Consider the following 20,943-nt stretch of genomic DNA (forward strand, 5'->3'; position numbering starts at 1 on the left):
ATTTCCATTAGTCCTGTATATATAAAACACCCCATTAACTTAAAAAGGTTGCTATCTGAAGTGTATTAACAAATTTGCGGTTGTTGCAGCACTATATACGAATGAAATAATTTAAAGACCAAAATAAAATTTTGTTGGAATATGCTCGAGCTGGCAAGTTTCGTTTGAAGCAAAGAATGGGGTGAAATGACATACGATTGGCAAAAGAAAGCAATTGTTGAAACGAGTAAGTTCTCTGCGCGTATTTTGGTGATTTTATCATCAGTTTAGAATCGAATCAGTTCAATGAGAATCGAATAAAAAATCACATAAAAATCAAAAAACGTTCCAATGTACGGTTTGTAAAATAAATAAAATAGTTATTGCCTAGAAAACGTGACGGAAAAACTGTGAATTGAAACGAAAAGAAGTTGCTATCAAAACGCGGTCGTGAATTCAAATACAATATTTTGTGTAAGAAAGTAATATAAAATATATCTAAATGAAAAAAGTTTTTAGATGATGGAATATTTACTATTCTGCTTAAATACTCCTTGCATATAAAAAAGGGAGCAGTAATCTGTTCTTTGGTTTTGCTCAGACTTTTGTTGTTGTGCGCTAAAGGTCCAGCTGGTAGACTAGTCTCGGGCTAATCAAATGAAAATTTCGCTGTAGTTGTGTAATGCGGCCACTGCCAACCGAGCACGTTACCCCACTTCAGCGCTGATTATTTAGCAAAATTAGCGTAAACGAGAATTCGGGGCTGATGAAGCATAACCAAAGCATACATAAATGGCTAGAAATACAATACATAATATAATAGAAAAAGACACAAAAGAAATTTGAATTAACTTAAGAGAAAAAGAAGAAAACTTCAAAATTTTGCTTCGGGTTTTAGAAAAAATTGGAATTGACAACGAAAAATAGTAAATAGCGATTGAAAACAAATGAAAATTCGCAATCTGTAAATACAGAGTAAATTTCCATAACCTGAAATCTGCCAATTGCAGATAGAAGATCAAACAATTGCGCGCTTTAAGTTAATCGAAATTATTTGTGCTGATTTTGAAGTTTTTAATTTTTCAGTTGTGAAAATTTGTGTTTATCATAAAAAATAACAAAAAAAAACACCTGAATCGATTTTTTACAATACAACTATTTCGAAAGAAAACTTTTGCATTAATAACTACATCATAATTATAATATACAATACAGGCGACAATAACAAACACGAAGCTGGCAAAAAAGAAAAATCGACAGTATATAAGAAATTGTAAACAGAAACGTTTGGATAAAAGGGCAAACAAAAAGGACAACGACAATAACAACAATGAACACATTCGTACGTCATCAGCCGAAAATCCTGCGTAGCGGGCAAACCTGGATGACATTCAGCAAAAATGGAAATAGAAAGTGTGAGTAAAAGAATACAACTACAAAAACATAAACAACAATTGTATGTTACACTGCATTTGTTTGTGTTTAATTTTGCACGAAAAACTTTCCATTCTCTAAGTTTTTTTTTCGTATTGTATATTAGTTGCTGTTTGAAGTTTTCTTTCTATGCCCAATTACCTCATTCCTCGCTGCTTTGCTTTACATATGTGCACGTTTGCGACGACGCGTTACGCAGCGCACGATTAGAGCATCAGCTGATTGTCATGCTATGTGCAAAGTCCGAAGGAAAAAAAAAAACAAAACCAAAAAGAAATACATATACTCGTACATATATATACATATATGAGGGACGAATGTTGCAGTGACAGAAATTTAAATATGCATTTTATATACATATGTACATATTTATAGATAAACACTTTAACTGCATGCTATTAAGCGTCTTCATTGCTTTTTAGTTTCAAAACAAATTGGTGTTGCATACGTTGTATATATAACTGCAATCGTAACTATATAAACAATAATATACATAAATATGTAAATGTGTAAAAGTGTAAAAGTGGAGCTTTATTGCAGACCCTAAATAAGCCATTCTATTTATTTGCATGTTGATTATCAAATTCACTTAAGTGTTCATATATTTTAAGTATTTGTTTCTTTTCCCTGCTTGCTTTTCATTTTATTTCTGTTAGTTAAAAATTTGCCGGCTAGAGATTTTTTAGCGTGCGTTACGTGATTTGATGTCAATAATTTTAAATGCATAATATTACTATGTATGGATGTACATATGTACCTATACAATATATAATTTTGTTTTTTAATTCGTTATAACTTCTTCCATATCTAATTTTTTCCGTATTTATATAATCCATGTTAATTTCAATTTGTGTCATAATTTATTGCTAAATAATTCATCGAAATTTTCTCTTTACAAATATATGTACATACATACGTTTATTTATATACTTTTACTTTTAATTTTTTTCTTATAGTTCGTGTAATAGAAATTCTCACCTTCAATAGGTTCAAGAACGCTTATTTGTATTTAAGTTGACTTGTTGCCAAGAAAATCTCAAGTAGCGAGGAAAGAACAAATGCAAATATTCTGCTAAGTAGATGTACGAAAGTGGCACATATTTTTATTAGGTACATAAGTACATATTTATATACATACATGCTTACTATGTATGCAGGTATATAGCCTTGCGTGTACCTACGCTTAAGTAATAATCCACTAACAAATACAGCATTTTCATAACCATCTATTGTAATTATGCTGTAAAAATCGGTTTAATTAAATGCAAAGATTTCGAAGCAAATATGAAATTTCTTATTCTGTTACGTTTTTACATTCATATTATATCCTCAAAGTGACATCATGCTTCATACGTTTGTTACAACTATGCAAAAGCAAAACAGCAGCAAATATTTATGGCAGATATTTTTTTAGTTAATAAATTCGTTTATTCAAGCGTTTTATCTACATACATACATACATATTTTTTCACTTTTTTATTTACAAGTCCATGTAATTGCAGGCTTCACAATATTAACTAATAAATTAGTGCGTGCTCATGTCCAGTTCCATGGTGCAATCAATAATTTTCAATTCTACTGCTAAAAAGGCAGTCAATACATATTATTTTATGATTACATTACAATACCATAACTACCTGGTATATATGGTACATACAACTGCTAAATTTTAAACGAAAGTTTTTGCCACGCTGAATTCATAAATATTCCTTACTGCATTACGAAATTCTGTTCTTGTTTTTTCAATACATATTATATTTAATATAAATTCTTAGTAAATGCTTAACACTCTTTAATTTTGCTTTATAGCTTATATAAAAAACAGCGTTATCTTAAATTGTTAACTAAATTTTAAACAAAAGCATTATAAATAATATGTACTGAATAAGGAAATTATTTTTATACCGACAATATATAATTCATATTGAGTAATTATGCAATGTCTTTTCTTTGACGCATAAAATTTTTTAATTTTTAAACCTTTTAAAATTAATTACTTAAATTTGTCACACAAAAAACATTAAAAAACAAAATGTCTGTCATGCCAGTTTGTGCACGTTTGCAATTCGTGTGAATTCTGAAAATAAATGCATTTGTATGTACATACATATGTACGGTAGTATATTAATCCATGCAAAAAGTCAATTTTGTTGACCACACAACAGCTGTTCAAACTGCCGCGTCCATTGACATTCGCGAGAGATATGCGTCGCAAATATATTGCGGCTAACTGGTAGAGAAGGGGGCAATAGCGCTACCACTACAATATATAATATTAGCTTGGTTCAGTGGTCGTCAAACGTAGACGGACTGACGCCAATAATAGTACAACATGCAAACGATGAAACATACCTATTTAATAATATACATACATATGTATATACACACACGCATGTATATGCATAAATGTACTCGTATGTATTTGCACTTGTGGCGGGTTTTGAAAAAGAAATCACAGTCTATAGACACGTTGCATGGGCAGTTATATTATTTGCTACAATGCATATTATCACATTGCAGAACGTTAGGTGAGATTTGTGTGATTTTGTATATGCTTGAGTACCTACATACCTATATGTATATATATTAAAAAAATATTATAAATTGCCTATAATTTCATACCTATATACAGTTATAGAGTGCGGCTTACATTATTATTCACTCAACACTAAATACCAGTTTCCGTAGCATTATAGCTGTTTGAAAATGGAATGCTGGTTTTGTTATAATACGATTTGTACAGATACTTATATAAAAGTAATTTAATCAACTATAGTTGATAAGTAAAAATGTATACATGATTCCATATCTAATTCAATTTGAAATACTTAGTATTCCTTCATGCGTTGCCTGCAGTCAACTGTTAAAATTCTTTTACATTTGTTTTGTTATGATAGTTCTTTATGTCATTTGCATGCATTCGTTCTGTAAATATATGTTTGACATATGTAAATGTGTCACTTAAAGTTGTGAAAAATTTTAATTGTAATGATAATTGCCAAATCTTTTCCCTTTAACATTTTACACGCTCTGTGAGTGACAGCAGTTGCATTTATTTTTAAGTGTGTGACTTCCTCCATTGAAGTTAAGTTAAAAAATATAATTATGTATATTCCAGAACTACTTTTGGAGCTTACTGCATTTATTTACACGTACATAGACACATATGTATACTAGGGTGTTCGTTATATTCCAAGTTTTTATTTTTATATATTTTTTATTTTTGCAAAGGCGTCTTAAAGTTGCAGTTTTTGCCCTAAAAATAAGGATCCAACGCAAACAAGCTCTTTATTTTTAATTGACATCGTGCCTAAATCATTTTTCTTTTGACATGTATATATGTACCTTGGGATTTTTTATATTGTGCATTAAATAAGTAAGTCTATGGCTTTGTGAAACTGATATTCTAACACAAAATTCCGTTCTACAAAAAAGGCCTTATTCATGCTTTTCATAGAAACTTTCCTATAAAAGTTGTATGCAGTTAAAGTTATACATGAAATGAACTGAGCATTCATACGAGTGATTTACCATATACATCGTACATTCTGTGTTGCTCATACGGCATGGTGTACTATATGAATGTATATCGATAAATCGAATATCGTTAGAAACCTTTACAAAGTTGTAGATTTATTTGCTTTAGAAATAACAACTTTATTGCAAAAGATCAAAAGATGCCATATAAAATATATGGGAAAAGTAAAATGATTTAGTCACGGTTTAAATTGAAAATAAAGAGCTTGTTTATGTTGGTTCCTTTTTTTTAGAGCAAAAACTATAACTTTAGGGGACGTTTGCAAACAAAAAAAAAACAATCAACTTGTGAAATAACATACAAACTAATGTACAATATATATACCGAAGCGTGAAATTTACGTGAATATTCCCTTAGGCTCGTGCTTACTTAACATTGTCATAATAAAGATAACACGTAGCAGAAATAAACAGACAGACAGTAGGTGCTAATTGCTGATAATTCATTGAATTGGTAAATATGGGAAAATTATTAGACTTTTCTGTGTTTATACGAATTAGAGGTCGCATGGGTAAATGGCTAATTAAGCCTCACAGCATTTCCTGACCAATTTCCAACTGCTATCAGCTCGTTTTTTTGCAGTATTATGGTTATGATATTTATTGTTATAATTATTGCTACTGTTCTTATAAGTTCTAACGGTATTTTCTGTGGTTATGAATTATCGTTGGCATATAAAATTTGTAATCTTAAATAAATATATCGATTTTATTTATGATCATTATTAACAAAGAAAAATGGCGAAAAAAATATAGAGATACCAACGAAAGTTTCTCAAATAAAGCAAAAAGTTGTAAAAGTTCGCCTGGCTAATTTGTTTTAAAGAATTTTGAAATTACAAAAGCTTTTACAAATTATCTTGAGTTGTTAGTTTTTGGGTGTATATAAGAAAGGGTTATACAGAATTCCTCCAATGCGGTAAAGATCTAATTGGCTTTACAACTACTTCAGTTATGTATTAAAAAAGCGCAATAGAACAGCTTCAATAGGTCTCATATATATGTATGTATGTATATTAATCGGTACATATGTAAATATCAGGCAGAGTATTTTCTCAATATCTAATACTATAGAAGCTCTACTTCCATAATAACCTTAATTGAGGTTTGCACTGGGAGTTGTGGTCTATTATGCCCTTTCATGTATCACAAAGGCTTAGCACTTTGATGAATTCCAAGATCCTTCTTTACGCTATTCAGTCAATTTGCTCCTTCTTTCGATATATAGATCAAAGGGTTTGTTCCGCTATCTAACATCCGGTGTACCAAAGTTTCCGGCTTCATATTGCAAAACCGGCCGTTTGCACAAGATACTATAGCCATATTGAACAGGTGTTTCTTGAACCAGTGTAGACTGATGCGCTTTTCTATGCACTATGCACCATACATTTCCATACTTTTACAACCTCTTTAAAGATTAAAAGATGTTTGTAAATCATTTCTTTTGCAGATTCCACGCCACAATATTTACCACGCTATGCGCTGCGACGACTCAACGGCAGTTCCAGTTTATGGACGGGTGGCAGTTGCACCGGTGCACAAGTTGGAATGCAGTCAATGTTGCTTTCCCGTTGGAATGATATCAGTGAATCCAGCTATCACACTGAGAGCAGCAGCTTTTATTACACAACAAGAAAATTCCATTTATCACGTCGTTTAGGTGAAAATGCTTCGTCAAAAGTTGAGGTGACCGTCAAAACGATGAAGGAAAAACAAAAAGAAAAGGTGGAAGAGATCATAAAGGAAGCAAGCGCTCCGGCTGTTACTAAAGCGGTCGGCGAACCGGTAGAAACTGGAAAAGCCATTGCTGCCGAACCGCCAAAAGCTGTTGTCGCTAAAAAGTCGTTAGGCACACGTGTCTGGGAGGAATTGGTGCATTATTATCATGGATTCCGGCTGCTTTTTATCGATATAAATATTTCACGTAAACTACTGTGGCGTATACTTAATGGAAAGACGCTTACGCGTCGTGAGAATAAACTACTTTTGCGTACCACCTCTGATCTGTTCCGACTGATACCCTTTTCGGTGTTCCTAATCGTGCCGTTCATGGAATTGCTCTTGCCGTTCTTTATACGTTTCTTTCCGGGCATGTTACCGTCCACGTTCCAAACTGCCAAGGATCGCGAAGACAAATTGAAGCAATCGCTACAAGTACGTCTCGAGATGGCGAAATTCCTACAAAAAACGCTAGACGAAATGGCTGTGCAGCATAAGGATCACAGAAGTGAGGATGCCAAACAATTTGCGGAATTCTTCGAAAAAATAAAGGATCCCAAAGAGCATGTAACGATTGAGGAGATCATCAAGTTCGCCAAACGCTTCGAGGATGAAGTCACATTGGACTCATTGTCACGCGAACAATTGGCCGCTTTGTGTCGCGTGCTCGAGCTTAACACCATGGGCACCAGTAATTTGCTGCGCTTTCAATTACGCGTTAAATTGCGTTCGCTCGCCGCTGATGATCGTGTAATAGCGCGTGAAGGTGTCGACGCCTTGGATCTATTTGAATTGCAGCAGGCTTGTAAGGCACGCGGTATGCGTGCCTATGGGCTGACATCGGAAAAATTGCGTTCACAGCTGCAGGAATGGATTGATCTGTCGCTAAATGAAAAGGTACCACCGACGTTACTCTTATTGTCACGTGCACTACTGATTTCCGACGAAACCGCGACAACGCACAAACTGGTCGAAACCATTCGTGTACTACCCGAAGCAGTGGCCACAAAGACAAAGGAAAAGATTGGCGAAAGCGAAGGAAAAATTGATAACAAAACCAAGATTGAAGTGCTTAAAGAAGAAGAGCGTAAAATTAGAGAGGAGCGCGAGGAAGAACGCGAGGCTGAAAAGGCCAAATTGGAAGAGGAGAAGGCAAAGGCAAACGAAGAATTGCTCAGCAAAGTACCCTATTTACATTCTAGCACTTCGTCTATCACTGAGGAACGCAAACAAGCCGAAGCAAGCAATAACATATCCTCAAAAGACGTGGAATTACTGTCCGATGCGCTAAAATCATTGTCGACAGACAAGAAGATGATGGTTGAGAAAGAGACACTGAAAGATCTCAAAGAGGAACTTGAAGATTACAAAGAAGATGTGGAAGAACTGCGTGAAGTGCGCAATGTGGTGAAGGAACCAGTGCACGAGAGTCGCGCAGCGAAATTGCTCTTCAAGAAGGTGAATAGCATGATAGGACACTTGGATAAGGTGTTAGTGGATTTGGAGAAGAAACGCGAAAGTAAGCAAAAGAAAATTAAAGCTAGCTCTGAAGAAGTTTTGGCGGGACCGTTACAAAGTCAGGAACTTATGCAAGATGAGGATACTGTGCACATCGAAGAGCTTATGAATACCATTAAGAAGGTACGTGATTACACCCGAAACATCCAAAATTAATGTCGTCAACACGTTTTATTTGTATGTCTTTCCTTTCCTTTCCTTTCCTACAATCTTTTTTAAAACTCTAGTTGCAAAAGACTTCCGATGAAACGCGCTTGAAGCAAATCGAAAAAGTACTAAGCAAAATCGACGCCGACAAAGATGGCATGATCACCGTGGATGAAGTGCTGAATGTGAGTAAAGCATATCATTGCTTAATATTTATATATAACATTTATTTATGCTGTTTACATAGGTCGTTGAAGCGATCAGTCGCGATAATGTCAACTTGTCGGACAAACAAATCGAGGAATTGGTGACATTACTCGATAAGGAGAACATCATAGAGGCGGAGGAACGTTTGGAGAAGGCCATTGCGAAGAGCATTAAATTGGCAGAAAAACAAATTAAAGATCAACAAAAACAGGTGGAAGAACAGAAGGCCTCAGATGTACTGCAGGATACTGCACCTGAATTGAAGGATAATGCCAAGGACTTGAGTGCGGATTGTCAAACGAAGATTGTAAAAACGGAGGTAAGTGCTTGAAAGAAGTGTGTAAGACATATATGTATATGTAAACAGGAAGAATTTATGTCATCGTTTGTTAATATTAAACACAATTGTTAAATATCATAATATTTCCGATGACAAATAACAATTTCGACAACGTTTTGGGTAGTTGTTGTTGTTATGTTAGCGGCAGAAAACAATCGTGCAGTAGTGTGGAAGAATGCTGCCGAGTTAACAGTCCTTGGCCGTATACAAATTCGGCTCCATTCCGTTTACGTAAACCCGATTGTCGTGCGAACGCACGTTTTGGCTAGTACAGTTAAGGTGTTGGTTTTTAGTCACATGTAAATCAGATTTCCAGTTGATTTTCAACTATACCAACCAACAATTGTTTGCCGCTCTTATTTTAAGCACCACATATTAATTTTGTTAGTTAACGAAAACAGTTAAACAGTGTTCGGGTAAATTTTTCGCTAATGAGGCTTTGCAAGCTCAATTGTAGTCAAACTACAAATTCGGATATTAAACGATAAAATAAGTCTTCCTTTGAAGAAAAATATACAAACATAGTCGAAAAACTTATCGATTGAAGAAAAATAACTGTTTTAAAGAACCTGGTATTTATAACCTGAACAGGGTATATTAAGTTTGCCACGAAGTATGTAACACAGAAAGAAAATCGGAGATATTTATAAAGTATGTATATAAATGATTAGCGTGACGAGCTGAGTAGATTTAGCCATGTCCGTTTGTATATACGTGATTTAGTCCATCAGTTTTTGAGATATTGATCTCAAATTTCGCACACCTCCTTTTCTGCCCAAGAAGCTGCTCATTTGTCGAAATCGAACTCGTATCGGACTACTATAGCATGTAGCTGCCATACAAACTGACTGATCAAAATCAAATTCTTGTATGGAAAACTTTTTTATTTGTCAAAATATCTTCACGAATTTTGGCATAAATTATTGCCTCAGACCACGCTACAAGCTCCAAAAATATTGTTTAGAACGGATTACTATAGCATATAGCTGCCATTTGAGCTAATCGATCAAAATCAATATATAGATCGTTTATACTTTTTATACTATAAGAAATGCACCTGTGAAGTGTATTATAGCTTCGGTGCAGCCGAGGTTAACGGTTTTTTTTTTTTGTTTTTCAAAAAATTTACTAATAGATAATAAATACAATATGCAAATATTTTCCATAATTATTTTCAGGTAAGCAACGAAAAGAGTCCATTATTGGAGGCTGCAGAAAAGCAAAAGGAGAAGATACTCCCGAAAAATGATATATCCGCGCAAATACCACAACAACCGCTACCCGCACCACCACCACCAACAACAGCGAACCAAGTGAATCCAAAAGATAAAATGCTATGATTTGAGGATGAAGGTGATCAACCCAAAAAACAAACTCCAGATAACAGTCGTCGCAGCAAGTAAAATTGTGTTTAAAACAAAACAAAAAAAAATATTTAAAAAAAAAACATCGTTTGGCGACTTGGTTGTTTTTAGGGGAATAAAATGTGGTGTGCCAGCGTGAGTGTGTGCTGTGTGATAATGAAAAATGTGACTTAGACGTTTGTTGGCGGACTTATTATGGAAAATAAAACTGGAAAGGTGTAAAGTTAGTTATTGAAAAAAGAAGAAAGAAAGAGAAATATGAAATTCAGATGCAAGCGTAAATTATAGCAACTCTTGTTAGAACTGATGCGTTGGAAGGCATTTATAAGCATTTGTCACACAAGTCTTAATTAACGAATTGGCGAAAGGCAATGTAATAATGATAATAAGATAATATTATATAGCAGATATTATATTATCTTTTATTAGTATTACTATTATTGTTTTAATATTTTCTTTGTTTCGTCTCAAATGCTTTTAAATAATTTCCAATGCAAAATTATTGCCTCTCTGAGCATGCCCATTATTTATCAAAACCAAAATTCTAATTTTATTAATTCCAAGAATTCAAATTGTTTTGTAAGCTGTAACGTAATGTATTTGCAGTAGACGAATGCTAATAAATTTATGAAACTAGTGCTTTGTGCTTATTTTTTGGCAACTCTTTTTTTGAACCAAAATAAATAACAAAATAATTTTGACAGTCTGCATTCATGTATATTATGACATTAGGCAACAAAAATGCAGAATTCTGCATTATCGCATAAAATTCGCTTGCAAATGTGACATTAGGCAACAAAAATGCAGAATACTGCAAATTCGCATAAATTATTTATAAATACTAACATCTTTCACTGTTCATGCTGTTGGTCTGCTTACAAAACTCCACCACAAATTGTGAGGCTGTAAAATTACATAAACATATTAAAACTTTTTAAATTTGTTATAATTTTTTATTTGCATTGTAACTGTATAATTAAATTACATAAAGATATTGTAAAAATTTTGATACTAAATGTAAACAATGAATATGAAAGTTGATTAATATGCATATAGAAAGAAAATCAGCGAAATCAATGCAAAACAACTACAACAAATATAAACTGCTCCATACATTAGCAGTTGTAGTAAGTACTTAACTGCTAGATATTGTAATTTAATATTTAAAAGCAAACAGTTTAAGTGAAAAATATAAGTGATCTATGTATGTGTATATAAATGGTTAAATTGGTGGGCTAGTGCTAAAACGTATCTGAAATATGTACGTGTATATGTAATAGTACTAAGTATGTTCAACTTTATTTACAATGAACGAAGAGTAATGCTCGACTTTAAAGCTGTTTCATGTTATTATATAATGGCTTTGTTTTCATTACTGTGTGGTTTTTATTACGAAACAAAGCTATTGCTGTGTGCAAATCATTTTTCAATATGAAATTGCATAAAGTGCTATTGTTATTAACAAAATAATTACATTTTTTTTTTAATATTTTCTTCGAAACTAAAATTTTCAGTTATTGATTCTTCGCCACTTCTACCGATATAAAATTGTATATAGTGCTATTGTTATTAACAAAATAATAATTTAATTTTTTTTGGAATAAAAAAAGTAACTTACTGTGCTACACGTTTTCATTGATATTTTATTAATTTCCGCAGAATTGCTGCCGCAAGTCGGTATTAAGTTATATATTTAGCTTTTAAAATGTATGCACACGGTTTCGAGAAGTAACAATAAAAACCCTTTAAACTTCAATATGGGTTCCTAAGCATCAACTGACAACAACAACAATATATTGTAACTGAATATATTATATATGCAATTGCTTTAGTTGTGCTCCAGCTACTAAACATACCAATTTATGTATGTGTATGTACATATATACATATGTATAACCGCGATACTTCGATGCACATGAATTTATGCTTTAATTTTAATTATTTGTAAATTACAAACTTGTATATTATGAAATTCTAATGATATAATTGAGTACAATAAAAACGACATCTAAAAACACGAAAAATCATATGTTTTTGACTGGAATACGCTAGTATTTTTTTTCAATGTATACTCTTATCATGCATTCGGCTCTGTTCCGGTTCGTCTTGGTAATGTTGTTTATTGTAGCGGATTTGACTCCATTTCGGTATAAATTGAAACAGAACTTATTAGCGTTATAGGTTAGGGCGGAACATACTTGCTATGATAATAGGGAGTCTTGAGAAAAAATGAAAGAATTTAATAAACAACCATATTTGGAACTCAGTTGCGCAACGGTTACTCTGATTTAACAAGGCAACTAAAGCTCTTTGCTCGTAAGTAGTACTGGTTTAACTCCTATCACAGCATTCACAAGAATAGAGTGTGTGATTTGATATCTAACCTAACAAGAGCATGCAGACCTGGCATAAATGATATTCAGGCGGAACCATAAATCATTATGGGTCATTGGAATACCTTGTATAACGTTTCTTTCTCTTTCTTTAGAGAGCTACGTTGTGCGATTTGTGGATTTTATTGGAGCAAAGTATAACAATTTGGCGGTGTGGACTGAAGGGATACGCACAGTCGAATGTAACACTGAGTTTTATCGGGTTTTTAAAGTTAAAAAGGTAATATTTCAATATTCCGGTTAAAAGTGTTTTCATTTGTCCAACCAAAAAGTTAGATTTTTTACGGAAAACAAGCAGGAAAGCTGAGAGTGGTCACCAATTCCAATTATGAACTTCGATATTATGCAGTTATAAGCAAACTAGGTCTATTTTAATTCTGGTGAGAGACTAATAGCATAGTATTTTCCTAAATTGCTTTGCAAAGCTGAAATATTGTATAAATATAAAAAAAATAAAATAATTAAAAAAAATTAAACAAATAAAAAAATTCATATAAACAATTAAAAAATAAAATAAAATTTTAATAAACACTTAAAAAATTAAATAAAAACAACTAAAAAACTATTGAAAATTAAAAATTTTCTAAAACAAATTGAAATAAAAAATTTTAAATTTTTTTAAAAATAACAAAAAAAAAAAACTAGAATTGAAGAAAAAGTTTGAAAACTAATTAAAAAATAAAAAACAATGCACAAAGTAATTAAAAAGAGTTAATAAATATAAATAAATTAAGATAAACAAATAAAAAAATTAAATAAAAAAATTAAAAAATTTAAATAAGCAGTTAAAAAATTAAATTAATTGATTAATTAAATAAAAAACTAAAGAACTAAATAAAAAACTAAAGAACTAAAAAAAAAAATTGAACATTAAAAATTTTCTAAACAAAATTGAAATGAAAAATTTAAAAACTAAATAAATTTAAAAACAACTAAACCCGTTTAAAAAAACATAAAGTTATTAAAAAGAATTTAACAAATTAAATAAAAACTTATAAAAAAAGTTTGAAAATTAAAATTTTTTAAAAATTACAGATTTAAAAAATAAATGTAAAACTGAAAAAAAATTTACAAACTAAACAAATAAAAATAAAAAACTAAAAAATTAAAAAAAAAACTATAAAAAAATTCATAAGGTAATTGAAAAGATTTATAAAAAAATAAATAAATAAAAAAATTAAAATAAACAACTTAAAACTAAATAAAAAATAAAAAAATTAAAATAAACAACTTAAAACTAAATAATAAAAAAAAGTTAAAAAATTAAATTTAAAAAAATGTTAAATAAAAAATTTGTTAACAAATTTCAAATAAAAAATAATAAAATTAAAAAAAAAAAAATATTTTTTTATTAAAAACAACTAAAAAATTATAAAAAAAAAACTTTTAATAAAAAATTAAGAAAAACCATAATCAAAATCTAATAAATATAAAAAAATAAAATAATAATTGAAACAATTAAAAATATAAATAATAAAATATTATATAAGAATTACAAAAACAAAAAACAAATTTTAAAATTTGAAAAAATTACAGCCTACTATGCAATCATTTAAGTAAAGAACCATACACAATATCTCTTTCAAAACTAAAGAAACATTTTATTGAATGAATATTTTACATTTCTCAAAGCATAAGTTACTGAGTATATGCAAAATAACAAATGTTTTAACAAATTACATATTTTGTAGAACTCAATGTTAATGTTATATTATAAACTTCATATGGTATAAAAATATGTATGTATATATATGAATACACACGATTTAGGAGTATATATGAAATATGCAAATGAAATTTTCGCTTTAACTTCTGCGCCGACAATTCTGCACTTGAACAATTAAATTTGCAATTTCTATTGATTATTAAATGTTTACGTGTATACGTAAATAGGCACTAATACTAATTTATATTTAATTTAAGTTGATATTTTTGTTCTGTAAAAGTGGGAAGCATTTTGAAATTCGAGTTTGATTTGAAAATAATACGAAATGTGCACACACTTAACCATGCAAGGTTAAATACACATCTAACTTATATTAAATATATATATATATATATGTATGTATGTATACATGAAATTAATATGTTTTAAGTTATTGTAATATAAATTAGTTAATTAATATAATAGTAATGTAAGTAAGTAACTAACTTAAAATGATGTTTCGCCGGGATACTCGCTTATGAGCAGTTTTCTGGAGCGCAAGTAGCCGTCCACAAGTTCTATATTCTCTTTGTTTGCTGTCGCCTTTGTACTGTTATTGCCAGCGTGCGCCATGTCGCTGCTGTTCGGCGCTGTGGCAGCCGTTATTATAGGAGTTTGTGTAATCTTGCTGTATTCGCTGTTAGCAGCACGTTTTCGTGCATTGTTCATGGCGAACAGCCGATTGCGATAATACGAATTATGTGGCGTGCAACATTTGCTGCCATCAGCTGTAGCTTTTACAATCGTGCTATTTACGTTTGTCATTTGCTGCGCATACGCATCGTTTTTTGGTTTAATTAATTTATCGCTGTCTATTGCAACTTCATCGGGTTCATGGCCGTCGAGGCAATACAGTAAGCTTGGGCTCAATTGTGAGTCATTCAAATCTTCAATATTCTGTGGTGAACAGAAATCATCGGGTTGACTAGAGAACGACGAGTCAACTGGACTAGCGGTGAGTACGCTACGACTGCGTAAATATTCTCTGTTAAAATATTAGAAAAATAGAAAAAATTTTTTTTTAATATTAAATAATTCAAACGCACACGCTTTACTCACTTAAAATTACTGCTTAGTGCATCAACCTTCGCCACACTGCGTTCGTCGTGTGTCAGCGCAGCCAAGACTGGTTGACGCGCACGCATCAATTCGGTGTAACTGTCCAACGAGGTGGCATCCTCGCATTGCAAATGCGGCGCTGCATCTATTTCACTGATTTCGATTTGCGTGAAGTCGGCGCTGTTGCGGCTATGTCTGCTCTCATCCTCGTCCTGCTCCCGAAAACTGGCGTAGTCCGTTTGACAAATCGTCTGGTTTTGATCGCTGGAACTGTGCGTGTTTGTGGTTAGCACCATGACAGGTTTGCGTGAGCGTGGTGTCATTATAGATTCCTAATATACAGAATAAAGTATATATATATATAACGGGTGAACCAATGCGTGAGTGGTGTCAAGCTGTAATGTTATTTTTGTTCAGTATTGTTTGGCATTTCATCATGGAGACTTACGCCACACGAAGACCGTGGAAAGTCGATTCGGCATCGTTCGCAGCAACTCGGACTGACGTACAGAACGATTTGGCGCATTTTACGTCGAGATCTTGAATTGAAAGCGTACAAAATACAGCTTGTGCAAGAACTGAAGCTGATCGACCTTCCCAAGCGACATCGAGCCAAATTTTGTTCAGCGATGAGGCTCATTTCGGGCTCAATGGGTAGGTAAACAAGCCAAATTACCGCATTTGGAACGAAGAGCAACCTGAAGAGATTCAAGAGCTGCCATTTCATTCAGAAAAAACAACGATTTGGTGTGGTTTGTGGGCCGGTGGAATCGTCAGTCTATATTTCTTCAAAAATGATGCCGATGAGAACGTAACCGTCAATGGCGACCGTTATCGCGCCTTGATAATCGACTATTTGATGCCGGAAATTGAAGCTCGTGATTCGGCGATATTGGTTTCAACAAGATGGCGCTACTTCCCACACATCGCATTAATCAATGGATTTATTGAGAGAACACTTCGGTGAGCAGATAATTTCACGTTTTGGGCCAGTCGATTGGCCACCAAGATGGTGTGATGTTACACCGTTCGACTTTTTTCTGTGGAGATATGTAAAGTCTAAAATCTATGCGGACAATCCCGCTTCGATTTAGGCCTTGGAGTAAAACATCACGCGTGTCATTCGCCAGTTACCATCGAAAATTGGACGCAACGCAAGTTTTCTGTGTTTTTTTCTTTTAAAAAAGTAGGGAACCTCGAAATGGATCAGCGTGACGAGCTCGAGTCTCACGAGTCTTAGTTTTTGAGATTGAAATTTTCGGCCCACTATAGCATATAGCTATCATACAAACGGAAACATCAAAATCAAGCGCTCATATGGAAAGCTTTTTTATTTGTCAAGTTATCTTTACGAAATTGGGTTTGGATTATCCAAGGCAAAATCAAGTCTTTATATGGAAAGCTTTTTCATTTGACAAGATATCTTTATGAAATTTGGCAACATTGCAATCTCGGAACATATTGTTGGGATAACTAAAGCACCGATAAAATTTAAGATACAAGTTCTTATGTAGTTATAAACATATATAGCTTTGATGTAGCATAAGTTAACGTATTTTCTTATTTGAACTAAAATCTAGCATGCTGTAAATGAAATTATTCATGCGCTTACCTGCATTGATTTGGGCATGCGCTGTGTAGACTTCGTAATCGGCGACATTGAGCGCCTGCCGAGCAGTAATGATGGCGTGCTCGTTATTAATTCCATACTTCTATAAACGCCACACTGTTGCAGCAAAAGCTGCTTGTGATAGCGTGTGTTGCTGTTGTCACTCGAGTTGCTATTGCTACTACGCCCATCCACGACAGTAACGCCAATATCATGCACTGCTCTATAAGCGCTCTCGTAGTTATCTGCCTCCTCCTGTCCCTCTTCCTCATCATCATCCACAGCTGATTCGCTATCGCTGTCCAACTGATCATTGGGGTTATCTACAAAGTTTTCATCGTCCAAATCCTCTAAACTCTCGCTCGCCGCAACCGCTATTAGTTGCTCTGCTTTGTTGTGCGCGCCTACTTTCGGTAGCTCATCGTCGCCTGCCGACCGTCTACGCAACGTAGAGGAGACAGTACGTACCAGCCGCTTCGTGGACTCTGGTGTGGCAAAAGAGAACTTCAAATTGCCCATACTTACACCTTTCATGAGTTTGCGTGTCAACGAACGGCTGCCATTCGCATACTTTGTAACGCTCACTTGCGCACCGGCCGTCGCCGAGTTGACAACCTCACTGGCGTAACTCAGATTCGGTTCCGATTTGTAGCGCGACTTGTATTCGGCCGAATTTTGTTGTATGGGTGTGCCGGGATTCGAGATCTCCTCTATGTTTAAGAGTTGCGCGTCATCCCAAGCGACCGTTTTGCGCACATCCGCGCTAGTGACGTCCACGTGTGCAGCTAGCTGTTTGGCAGCATGTGAAACGAACTTCAGTGGCGTACAGCAATTGGCATTCCAGCGTACGGCTAAACGGTTGGTGGCGCTTTGGGCCACATTACTTTCGTCCGAATTCTGACGACTGACGGGTGCGGAAACGGAGCAGTCGTACTTCGGCGCTGCTGCCAGTGGCATACCATCGCTGCTGGTTGAGGAGAGGGAAGAAGATTCAGACACTTCATCGTTGTTATGGTGTTGCAGTGTCAATTTGCGCTGTTGCGTTATAGACGAGTGCGAAAGCAGTGAATTTGATGAGATCGATTTATGTAATGGATGTTGTTGTAGTGATTTAATGGAATACGGTGTGTTGGACAATGAGGTATTCGAGGAGTTACATGAAGATGTTGGTGTGTTAGTGAGCGTGCGATTAATGGCATGCGTAGATTGGGTGGTGGTTGTTGTTGCTGTAGATCTGATTGGTGTATTGGCAACCGAGTAGTTGCTGCTGCTTTGTGAGGGCGCGGGGCTGCGGAATAGTATCCGCATTTTTGGATTTTTGTGTGTATTTGCGAAATTTGGGGTCTATTGTATATTTAAATGCGATAATACGTTTGATAAATAGGTAGGTACAGCACATATGGGTAGGAATAAAACAAAACGAAAACAACAACAAAGAAGTACATGCGATTAACACAAAAAGCACACGAAGAGAGAACAATTAACAATGAAACTTACTTCAACGCCAGCTGGTGTTGTTGCAGTAGTGGTAGCTGGACGTTTGGGTGTTCTTGAGATGAGACTTTTATGGAAAATGTGTTTCTTGATAGAGTCGCCTATAGATTTGGCGCTGCGCGACGCATCTGTGCCCTTCAATCGATTCATAACCACCAATTGGAGCGGTGTACCTGCCCCAAAGGGAGACAAATTAAAGCGAAGTGCTTAAAACATAACACCATGCAAGACACTTACCCTGTCCATTCTGTTTATTGAATTGTTTGATGAGACGACGCTTCTTAGAAGACTCCGGCAAGCTTTGTATATGCGCGTACAGTTGCGCCAACTCGGTATCTGTATTGTTGGCCGTATGCGCCGCTGCTGTTTTCTCCCGATCCACAAATGTATACACCGTATTCACCGTTGACATGTCCGATATGGACTCATCTAATGTTTGTTCCGGTGACATGGTCTTTTTGCGTTTACGTTCCACGAAATAGGCACGTATGTCTGTTGATAATTTTGCAGGCATTTCGAATATCTCTTGTCCCTTACAAACCATATAAGCGATAATGCTAGACATCGTTTTGGATATATAGTGTAGTGCCTCTGGCGGCAGTTGGCGTGGACAAATCAGATGCGGTGCGAAAATTGTAGCTAAATTTTCTGGTGTCATTTTATTTTCTTGCTCACGCGCAGCCACAGCATTTAGAATTTCTATTATGTGCTGTAGCAATTGGCGATTTTCATCGGGCAGCAACAGTAATAGCAGCTGTATCGAATTGAGCAGGTGTTGCTCACGCTTAATACGTTCCGGATTATGGGGGCGTGTTAAAGTGCCTGTACTGCTGCTACTGCACGAACCTGATCCCAGACATAGCGGCGCTATTTGTTGATGTGCCGGGTAATGAGCGTCTGTGAGCAGTGGTTCCGGTAAGTCGGCTAAATAACCTTTGAATATGGTAGCACAATCGTGTGCTGAATAGCCACCGCCTTCTAAATCGAGCGGTTTGTCATTTTGTACTTGCTGACGTAGCTCATTTTGTCGAGATGCTGAGCCGGTTTTGCGGAAAATGCCTTCTTGCGTTATATCTATTGTATATTGAATATTTTACAAATTAAATCTAAAATATTATTTAGCTTGCTATACATACTTTTCTCAAGCATTAGGAAAGCTTTTAGCTCCTGCAGATGCATCAAGAATCCAGCGTTAATTTGTTGATACAATGCTTCTACCGGACTATTCTCTGCACTAATTGAGCCCTTTGAACCTGAGCTTGTGCAGCCCGCCGCGCCATGTTTCTGCTTTTTAGATAAACGATTCCATTTTTTCAGTTTTCCTTTATCTTCATAAACAATCTCATGACAAGGTAAGTCAAATCTACAATACCACACATATAAATTATAATATTAATAGAATTTATTTTATTTTTATAATAATTTTTACAATTTATTTTTTTATTATCTATTTTTAATGTTCTTCACTTACTCATCTGTATTCAAATCGAGTTCAAAGGATAGATGCATACGCACCAGCGACTTGAATTTTTCATAATTTAATTTGCGCATATGCGTTGCTATCTCGGCATCCGAGAGTCGATTTAAATTCACATAATCAATATCCATTGTCTTGGAAAACTGCCAGTTAAAGCAGCTGCGCCTGTGCGGGTGCTTCAAAATATATATGAGCAGCGTTGAACAACCAACGCCTATGTGGTGTTGTTTTGCACTTTTACAGCAATAATTTATGGCGAAAGTCTGCAACCATATTTAATACAAAAAAAAATTAAGTAAACGATCTGTTAGTTGTACTCGAAATCCATGCATATTTTTGTTTGCTATATTATCTTAATATAATAAAAAACTATATACCAAATTAGCGTAAATTAACTTCACAAGCGTGTATAAAATTTAAGCGAACGCAGCGAATTTCAACCGAACCGCTGACATTTGAAATATGAAAATAATAACAGTGACAACAAAATTGTGCTACAAATAGTTTTCAAGGCAATGTAAATGTCGCATCTGCCATATCTGAAAACGAACAAGCAGGGTGGTTTTTAATTTCCTAATTTTTTTTATTGTTAATTTTAAATATTCTAATATTAATGAAATAAATTAGCTGATTGTTACACAACAAGATCAAAAGGTTAAAAAGCCAAATACAATAGCGTAGACTGTTGGACGTGGCACTGCTCACTTTTACAAATTTTACCAGGTACTTAACGAATGATGACAACCGTCGCCATGCCCAAATTGGTCGAATTACTCTATGAACTCCTGTCCCGTATTCTCCAGATTTCGCTCTGTGCGACCCAAAAATTGAAAACTTCCAAAAAATATTTTTCAATTAAAATTTAAAAAATAAATAAAAGCAATATACATTTACAGAATTACCTTGTACTTTAATAATCGGCCATTCATTTGGTAAAATTTTGGGTGCCCTTGATTCCGTA

General features: G+C 34.1%; 2 protein-coding genes across 7 annotated transcripts; one reads left to right on the top strand and one right to left on the bottom strand.

The window, feature by feature from the left end:
- Positions 1–207: 207 nt before the first annotated feature.
- Positions 208–11,987, top strand: Letm1 (Leucine zipper and EF-hand containing transmembrane protein 1). Of its 6 annotated transcripts, XR_004979092.2 has the most exons (7): positions 233–453; positions 1,195–1,394; positions 6,401–8,310; positions 8,415–8,519; positions 8,582–8,860; positions 10,060–10,280; positions 10,357–11,987. XR_004979092.2 is itself a non-coding variant. In XM_036375176.2 (6 exons), exons 2-6 carry the CDS (start codon positions 1,310–1,312, stop codon positions 10,219–10,221), a joined length of 2,541 nt encoding a protein of 846 aa, XP_036231069.2. In that variant the 5' UTR covers positions 208–226; positions 1,195–1,309; the 3' UTR covers positions 10,222–11,987. The 6 variants fall into 6 exon arrangements, 5 of the variants coding, with proteins under 5 accessions (XP_036231069.2, XP_014085693.2, XP_014085694.2 ...); XM_036375176.2 differs by lacking the exon at positions 233–453 and adding an exon at positions 208–226 and having other exon boundaries at positions 10,060–11,987; XM_014230218.3 differs by having other exon boundaries at positions 214–332; positions 10,060–11,987.
- A 2,231-nt stretch (positions 11,988–14,218) lies between these two features.
- RhoGAP54D (Rho GTPase activating protein at 54D) lies at positions 14,219–20,451 on the bottom strand. The gene is made up of 8 exons (XM_014230252.3): positions 20,360–20,451; positions 19,977–20,245; positions 19,642–19,868; positions 18,743–19,579; positions 18,509–18,678; positions 17,015–18,355; positions 15,403–15,734; positions 14,219–15,328 (listed from the first exon to the last, which is right to left on the bottom strand). The coding sequence occupies exons 2-8, from the start codon at positions 20,111–20,113 to the stop codon at positions 14,791–14,793; spliced, it is 3,582 nt and encodes a 1,193-aa protein (XP_014085727.2). The 5' UTR covers positions 20,114–20,245; positions 20,360–20,451; the 3' UTR covers positions 14,219–14,790.
- Positions 20,452–20,943: the final 492 nt, after the last annotated feature.

The sequence above is a fragment of the Bactrocera oleae genome, chromosome 4, assembly GCF_042242935.1.
Source record: "Bactrocera oleae isolate idBacOlea1 chromosome 4, idBacOlea1, whole genome shotgun sequence".
Taxonomy (NCBI): domain Eukaryota; kingdom Metazoa; phylum Arthropoda; class Insecta; order Diptera; family Tephritidae; genus Bactrocera; species Bactrocera oleae.

Excerpts from the sequence above, each read along its gene's own strand:
- Letm1 (XM_036375176.2), top strand. The coding sequence starts at position 1,310 with ATGAACACATTCGTACGTCATCAGCCGAAAATCCTGCGTAGCGGGCAA. Across the intron at positions 1,395-6,400 it reads CAAAAATGGAAATAGAAAGT|ATTCCACGCCACAATATTTA; the intron begins GTGAGTAAAAGA and ends TTTCTTTTGCAG. Across the intron at positions 8,520-8,581 it reads CCGTGGATGAAGTGCTGAAT|GTCGTTGAAGCGATCAGTCG; the intron begins GTGAGTAAAGCA and ends CTGTTTACATAG.
- RhoGAP54D (XM_014230252.3), bottom strand. The coding sequence starts at position 20,113 with ATGGATATTGATTATGTGAATTTAAATCGACTCTCGGATGCCGAGATA. Across the intron at positions 19,580-19,641 it reads TTTCCTAATGCTTGAGAAAA|ATATAACGCAAGAAGGCATT; the intron begins GTATGTATAGCA and ends AATATACAATAG. Across the intron at positions 15,735-17,014 it reads GCATGCCCAAATCAATGCAG|GAATCTATAATGACACCACG; the intron begins GTAAGCGCATGA and ends TCTGTATATTAG.